We start from the raw sequence: 8366 nt of genomic DNA on the forward strand, positions 1-8366 counted from the left end.
AATTTTTGCCCAGTTATATTTCACCAATGAAAATATGAAATGGAAGCAACATGAAAGGTTCCCCAGCAATTAAAGTTAACATTCGCTAAATAAAACCATATTAAATCAATAAAGCAAGATGTGTTAAACACAAATGCTTCAAACAAAAGCATAACAATCACTTAACAGAAATGTTCTGGGTTCATATCAGCATCTGACAATCAGTTCAACTTGACCCTTTCCACACAAAAACATGTTATCTGAGCTGGAACTTTCTTTGTATTGTCCTTATTACAGTGGTACTGACATTCAAGATGCCTTTAAATCTAGCTTATCATGTTGCTGCACCAAGGAATCGAACAGTTTTTTGTGAATATTAATTCTAAAAGCATCTTAAAGGTACACTACAAATTTAAAAGTTTGGGGTCAGCACATTTTAATACTTTTATTCAGCAAGGACGCATTCCACAGATCAACAGTGACAGTAAAGACATTTATGTTACAAAGGATTTCTATTTCAAATAAACGTATTTTCATTACAGAATCCTGGGGAAAAAATAGAAGACGGTGTCCACTAAAATATAAACTGTTTTCAACAGTGATACTAATAAAAATGCTTCTGAAGGATCGTGTGACACTGAAGACTAATAGCTGCTGGAAATTACAGGAATAAATTACATTTTATGTACATACATGTGAATGCTAGAGGCTTCTCCCAAAAACATTTACTGACCCCAAACATTTGAACTGTACTCTATCTGTCTGTACAGAAACTGATTTTCAAAAATAAACCTGACCTGAGTTTTATTCTACCCTGGTCTCACTTATACACATAGACAGAAATGGACTAGGCCTCTGTTCAGATGGATTTGTTGCTGTATTTCTGCATCTCCTTCAGGGTCAGATATCCACTGCCGCTGGGCTCAATCATGGAGGAGGGTCTGATCCCAGCGCCCTCTGCAGATTCAGAGCTGGAAACGTAACTAGATGCTCTCACAGGTTCAGACCACGGTGTGACGACGGGCGCTGGAGTGAAACGCTCTGCTAGGTGAACTGCATCATGGGAACCCTGTGACAGCGACATAATGAAGGAAACCAGCGCATGTCCTTCAGCCGCACATCTCTCCGCGCCGCTGATGTCTTCATGATCTTGGTCGTCCTCTTCAGGCATGTCGAACCCTGAATCTGGGCTCATGGGCTGTTCCGTCTGGTAACTTGGGGTTTGCAGACATTCGTATGAAGACCCAGGGAACGAGAGAGTGGAGCTTGAGCCTTCCTCAGGGTGGTAGGTAAAGTAGACGGGGCAGGTTTCGAGGTGAAGAGAGCCTGTGTTGGATTTGCTATAGAAGTAGCCCATGTTAGAGATACCAGATGATGATCGACGACTAGTGCCGCTGTTGTCCAGTCCAGAGTCCATTTGATTGGAGCGAATGAGCGCGGTAGCAGACATCCGAGCATTTCGATCCATCAATGACACGTCCCAAAAGTCTGAGACCTCCACAGGTGAGATATCGTCACATGACTGAGGGGTAAGAAACGGCCCGACAGAATTCTGACAGCCCAGCCATTTCTGTGGACAAGTAAGAGGAAATGCATGCGGTCAGTGTGTGTGCTTTGTGGCTTGCTGAAAGAAGACACGAGTAGGCATTTGCAAGAAATGCAGGTTTCAGCCACATCTGTTAACATGGGTGTGTTTGAGAGTGTTTTTATGGGTAGGGTTTTGCATAGGAAGAGCAACGTGTGAATCTGAGAGTGTTGTTATTATCATTAACATAAAAAAAAATGTACTGGCCTCAAATTTAGTTTAAACAAGCACTTTGGAAACTAGCATAGTGCACATGCAACTCACCCGGAAGTTTCCACCATGAACCGTGTGAAGAGGCTGGAAGTATTTGGAGGGGTCTGGTACATGTAGATTGTTCGGTTTAAATGATCTGTAAAGAAATGTGATGCACAAACAAACACAAATATCAGGTACAAACACCAACATAATGACACGGAAATACTGTAGGTAGAAACGCACACACACACACCTACACACATATGCCCATACAGCACTTACACCACAAATAGAGTCAAAACTAGGGCTTGTACGTCTTAAAAAATGAGGTCAAATATGTGTTCTTCTCCAACAAAGGGTCAATAACAAGGCTTTAAGCTTTAGAAAAAAAGGAAGGGCCATCAAGACATCAAGACATATCACATGTACATCTAATACTCACCGTCTGCTTTTCTTTGACTTATAGATGCCCAAACAAAAAACAGCAATAACAATCAATATGTGGAATCCAATGATCAGAACAACAGAATCATCAGCGACTGAAAAAAAAATATGGTCATGAAATATATTATCATCTAAACTCACAGACAAATATAACAGGGCCGGTCAAGAAGCCCCACCTGGTGAAGATGCATCGTTTCCTGATTTCACTGGCAGCCCAATCTCAGACCTCCAGGACGCAGCAGGACTCCAGTCACTCCATTCCCCCCGAAGATAACCATGATTTAGGGGCTCAACAGGCTTCACACGTACCCTGGCCTGGTACTCTTCTCCTACAGTCAGTTTATTAACGTCCAGCTGCACGTATCTTCCATGAGAGATATTCATATATGCTGCCATCTATAGCGCAGAAGCATGCAAAAATAGGCAATCATACACATAAACACAGAAAATACATTTAAAATGAGGCCTGTATTTGAGCAAGTTACTAAAGATTTAAATGCATGTTATTGTATGTCTTTAAATAGTTAGTTAGTAAATAGAAAGTCAAACACAATTGCTCACTTACCTCCCAGTTTGTATTTGCGGCTTTAAACTGCAGCTGAGATTCATAAGAGTTTAGGAATTTTGGAAAGTTAAAGCCTGTACTCCAAGTTATGTTGTCCCCGCCTACAGTGGGCTTATCTGGTGGTTGTGTCTTAACTGTCATATAAAAACAAAAATAAAATACAAACCACCATGAGGAACGTTTACAATGAGCATGGTGCTAGCAACAGCAAAGACATGGGTTTCATTCATAGGGAATGCAGGGACTGATGTACACTTTGACTGTGATGTAAGTTACAAATGCTTAAATGTAAACTATACAAGTAGCATCCTTAAATTCATACATAGCAAGCAGCATACGGATAATGGGGGGTTTACAGTGACTGAAACCTCTAATAATGGCTTAAACACACAAACACACACACACAAAACTCAGAATATGTATATATATAAAACACTGGATATGTGCAATACACACGTTTAATTCTACACATTATATAATTTACATTTCAGTGTTTCCATCAATCATAGATTTCACCAAGTTTGTCACCTAAATTCTTTGTGTAAAAGGTTTTAAAGTGTTTTTCTAATTGTGTCAAGGATTAAAAAGACCATTATCAATCCAATTTCTGAAGTTCACATGCTTTTCCAACACAACTTTGCATATGATCTATGATTCCTTTTATTTGACTGCTATACTGTATGTGTGTGTGTGTTTAATTTTTACATTTATCTGGCATTTTAAATATGTCTAAAACCCAACAATAGCAGAAATTCTTCAACTTACTGTGTCTGGCAGGATGATAATGCAGTTCAAAAATGGCAGATCCATTACAGGTTACATTCAACCAGATTTTGTTCTTGAAAAAAAAGTTCTGTTAAAGAGAGGGGAATGTAGGAAGAGAATACATGTTAATCAGTGTCGATAATAATTCAACTTAAATCTCAGTTATTTCTACTCACACGACTGTGAAAATTCAAAGAACAACTTCTCTTATGATGTTTTTGACTGCTCAGTGGCACCAGCTCACATGATCTACAAACACATTTCAATTCAATTCAGATTCAAGAAGGTTTGTTGAGAAATGTTAAAATCTTCTATTCTGAGACTTGAAACTGAAACCTCAAACCTTTTTGTATCACTTTTCCCCACAAGCTCACATTGCTGGCCGGAGAAATCTGTAGAGTTCCACCACACGCACGAAATGTTCGTCACGTAGTCATTCACACAGGTCAGACCTGCTGTTTATGGTTGAACCAAGAAGAGATAAGAAAACACATGCTTTGAATTTCAATATTCATAACGCTAAAAACAGAGCTCCCTACAAAACAGATGAACGTAAATATACCAAACTAACATTACTTGGTTTTCAGAACGTTCTGGAAATGTTAGTTTTTGGTTCCCAGAACGTTCCAAAAACAAACTTTTCTTTTTCTTTTTGTAGAAAAAGAATGATCTTTTTTTCTAGGTTTGCAGAATGTCCTGGTAAGAATAATTATTAGGGAACATTCCGTATGAGTTATTTTAAGGTTGTCTAAAAAAATACTCCCTGCAACATTCTGGAAACATTATTTTATTGTTGTAAAAATATAAAATCTAAACGGGAATGGTATACTAAAGCTAGGGGGAACGTTCTGTGTTTGCTAGGTACCTCTTTGCATGGACTGGCCAGTTCCATAAAATACGATGAAGATGAAGATGAAGAGAGGGGTATGCCTGTAATCCTGCATCACTCCTTGGATCTTAAACACACATGTAAAACACAATTCTTTAAAAAAGTTTAAATTTAAAACATCTACATTACAGAAAAGGTCTGGAATGACATGAGGTGAGGAAATGATGACAATTTTACTTTTTGAGTGACTGAACACTCTAAAATATATCAACACAATATATCAATATTCCATCGATGCGTGCTGCACACTCCATAAGTGCAGCACATGCTACTGTAAGCATTTTAACTCTAAATCTGGCTTCTCTTTGGCATCTAACAACCTTTGACATCCATCGTACCTTTCCATTGCACAAAATCATTTCCACTTCATAGTGGAAAAGGGTTTCTTTAGAATATAAAATCGAATTTTGGAACCTTTATTTATAAGATTGTATGGGGTTAACACTTGGTCTCAATGCAGCACGACTGTGGTTACATTAATCTATTGCCTAAAAATCTATTTCTATGGTTTCTATCATATTTTGTGAGGTAGTCAGATGATGTGATCGATGGTGTTCTGTTAATAACTCCAACTGTCGCTATGGAGACTATGACTAAGAACGAGACCGCAAATGTTGCTGGTCTTTACCTGTGGCTGAAAGTGACATATAGAAATGCACAAAATTAGACCATATTGCTCCTGGGAAGCAAGACTTAAGTTAGCCACACTGAAATGGGATGATTAAACAAACCAATGTAAATTAAATTAATGCATTTAGCAGATGCTTTTATCCAAAGCGACTTACAGTGAACTCAGGCTATACATTTTTACATATCATGCGTTCCTGGGGAATCGAACCCCCAACCTTGTGCTTAATAGCACAATGCTCTACCAATTGAGCTACAGGAAAGTATAAAATTATTTCCATTTTGTCATCTGCAAGGCAAAATCGTGTGGCCAATCACTTAAATATATAGCACAACTTTCCTCACAAAGCTGCATGATTTTAAGTCCACATTAAAGCCTGTAAAACCCAAGAACAATAACTATGATGTGGACGATAATGTTCTGTTTACTGTATCACTCACAATTCAATTCAAGTTTATTTGTATAGCACTTTTTACGATACAATCATTGTAAAGCAACTTTACAGAAAGTTTCTACAATATTTGGTAGTCGCTTATCAGTGGTGACTGTCAGTTTATGTGCAAATGACAGGACGTAGTCAACCAGACGTAGTCAACCAGATGATGAACACTCAAAAAAAAAACACATTAAAATCCTTTTATGATAGTTTAAACTAACTTCGGTCAATGTTTACTCACCCTCATATGGACGCCTGTTTTCAAGTTTCTTGCAATTGAATTTGGACTATTTTCCTCGCAATTCTGAATTTACGTCTCACTATTCTGAGTTTGTATCTCAAAATTCTAACTTTTTCTCAGAATTCTGAGTTTACATCTTTAATTATTATATATTTTTTTACAATTGTGACTTTTTATCGTAGAATTCTAAATTATTCTAATTCAAAGAATTGTGAGATTATATCTCTGCCTTGCACCGAATCGCAAGTTTATGTCTTACTATTCTAACTTTTTTCACAGAATTCAGAGAAACAAAGTACGAATTGTGAGATAAAATGTTGCAATTAATTTTATTTATTAATTTTTTATTCCCTGGCATAAAAAGGCTTCCATACTCTCATATTGTTGCAAACCTATAAAAGTTACTTTCTTACTTTCGAAAGAAGATGCGTTGAAGAATATCTAGAACAATAAAAGGTTGAAATGTTGGTGTTATATTTCCCTATATTTCATAATAATGCAAACAGCCAGTCAGCCAAAAGAGCTTTAATTTTTAAAATCCAGACTTTCACTTTTAAATGGCATTGCTGTGGTTTTCTACCTGACAGGATGTTGCCCAAAAAATACGGTAAACTGCAGAGCACGCATATTGAATTCCATTGCAAAATTTTTGACATGAACTTTAGATGAGTTTAAATCTACGTATATGACGCAGGCTACCTTTGGCTCTTTTGCTGAGTGGGCCATTGTCAGCAGCGCGCCCCTCTTTGTGAGTGGGTGGTCAAACTATACACAGGCAATTTCCACTAACACTACAAAATGACACCCACAGACAACAACAGAAACCCTCAGCTATAACCGTAAGGTGACTTCTTGTAAAGAGGCGTTTTTGTATACCAACGGCCAAAGCGATGAGAGATATCAAACAATGACAGGACAGTCTACAGCAAACACTGACGGTGCGGTTTCACTTGAACACATTTAAAAGTGGCTGACAAGTAATTCCGATACAGTTTATTTGACACAGAGGTTTAAACCTCAACTCCTTATCTGAGTGATCGCTGCAAACATATGGTTCACACTCTTGGTTTCACTAAATGCTTCAGCATTTCCTAGCTTTTGGGTTATTATTCTAAAGAGCACCTGAAGATTAATAAAAACCAACTTGTATATTGCAAGTCCACCGTAAACATTTTATTTTTTTAATCAATGCATAATGAGTATTTACCACTAATTTATTGTTGACAGAAATGATCTGGACCCCAAAGTCATTCTTAAAAATGTAATTTGTTGCATTAATCAACAAAGAATCTGGCTAAAAACCTTTTTTCAGAACTACAATTCTACTCACTAGTCATTTTGCGATTACTTTTAAGCAGCAGGGTGATTTTTTTTTTTAGCAGATGTAGTCGATTTTCCTCGTGTTCCAGAATGAATTAGAACTACAAAATGTCACAATCCAACAGTATTTCCAATGATTTATCAACAAATTCCTTTTTGTGAAATGTTTTACATGAAATGAATGCTGCTTGTTTTGACAAATAATGCAATGACATGCATTTTTAACAGAGGCTTAAGGGTTCAAATATATTTTAGGGTTACTGTACATGACATTACGTCATTTTTTATGTCAGATTAGATCAGATCCTATCAGATACAATACATCATTGCTCAACCAAGCAGTTATTTAATAGTGGTAGTATGAGACTTACCCTTTGACTTCAGCTGTCTGAGCAGGCACCATGGATGCTGAGGTCTGTCTGTGTACCTGACCCCCAGCCCTTCATCCTCCTCCCTTCAACGCTCTCGCTCTCTGCTCCTCCCCTTTTACCTCCATCTGTCAGGAGGATCTCTTTCTCTATCACTCTACTCCTTCCTTTCTGTTACTCATCCGATCTCTCTCTTTCTTGCTCTCTCTCTCTCTCTCTTTTGACAAATGCATATTCTTCCTCTCTGCTCTTTGTATGACTGAGTAACCACAGAGTTACTCAGACAAGTCTACAAACCATGAAACGCTAAATCAAAAGGTCAGAGGGCCTGAAGAGAAATAAGACCGTCTCAAAACTGCAATTCTCGGAAGGGTGTTGATCTTTATTCTTATTACTTATGTCTCATTTATTGTTATGTCTTGAGTACTTAAAGTATGTATAGTTGTGTGACAGTCTGAAGTTTGATTTTGGAGAAATTATAGATTGCTACAAGTTTTTAAAAAGGCCTGGAAAGACTGAATTTCATGGTTTCTGGTGAGAATATAAATATTAGCCCCCTGGGCCCCATGTTGGGCTCGACACACAGCGCCTGAGCGGTGCTCAGAGCACAAAAGTTTGATGAGGACCACATCCTGTTTCACACAAACTTTTATACCCACAGACTATACACACAAACATGCATACAAACAAACAAACACATGCATAAGTGCATGCATGCAAGAATCCACATGCAATGACAATTGGGCTCTGCTGAAGTGTAAGGATATCCAAAATATATATATTAAAAAATGCATCTTGAATAAATCTGTACTTTTATCATCTTTTATAAGTATGCGTCTTATTTAGAATGCATAAAATATATTTTTTTGAAAGTCCGCAACACTTCAGCAAAACTTGTCAACACCCAAATTTGTCCAGTATTAGCATACCACAAACCAGTAATGTTTGTAT

General features: G+C 37.5%; 1 protein-coding gene across 1 annotated transcript; it reads right to left on the reverse strand.

Annotated features, from left to right (window-relative positions):
• Positions 1-383: 383 nt before the first annotated feature.
• LOC132148894 (interleukin-2 receptor subunit beta-like) lies at positions 384-7569 on the reverse strand. The gene is made up of 10 exons (XM_059557666.1): positions 7419-7569; positions 4399-4489; positions 3877-3988; positions 3710-3782; positions 3534-3621; positions 2769-2902; positions 2380-2599; positions 2202-2298; positions 1829-1913; positions 384-1549 (listed from the first exon to the last, which is right to left on the reverse strand). The coding sequence occupies exons 2-10, from the start codon at positions 4475-4477 to the stop codon at positions 839-841; spliced, it is 1599 nt and encodes a 532-aa protein (XP_059413649.1). The 5' UTR covers positions 4478-4489; positions 7419-7569; the 3' UTR covers positions 384-838.
• Between the last annotated feature and the right edge of the window lie 797 nt (positions 7570-8366).

This window comes from Carassius carassius, chromosome 9, assembly GCF_963082965.1.
Source record: "Carassius carassius chromosome 9, fCarCar2.1, whole genome shotgun sequence".
NCBI lineage: Eukaryota > Metazoa > Chordata > Actinopteri > Cypriniformes > Cyprinidae > Carassius > Carassius carassius.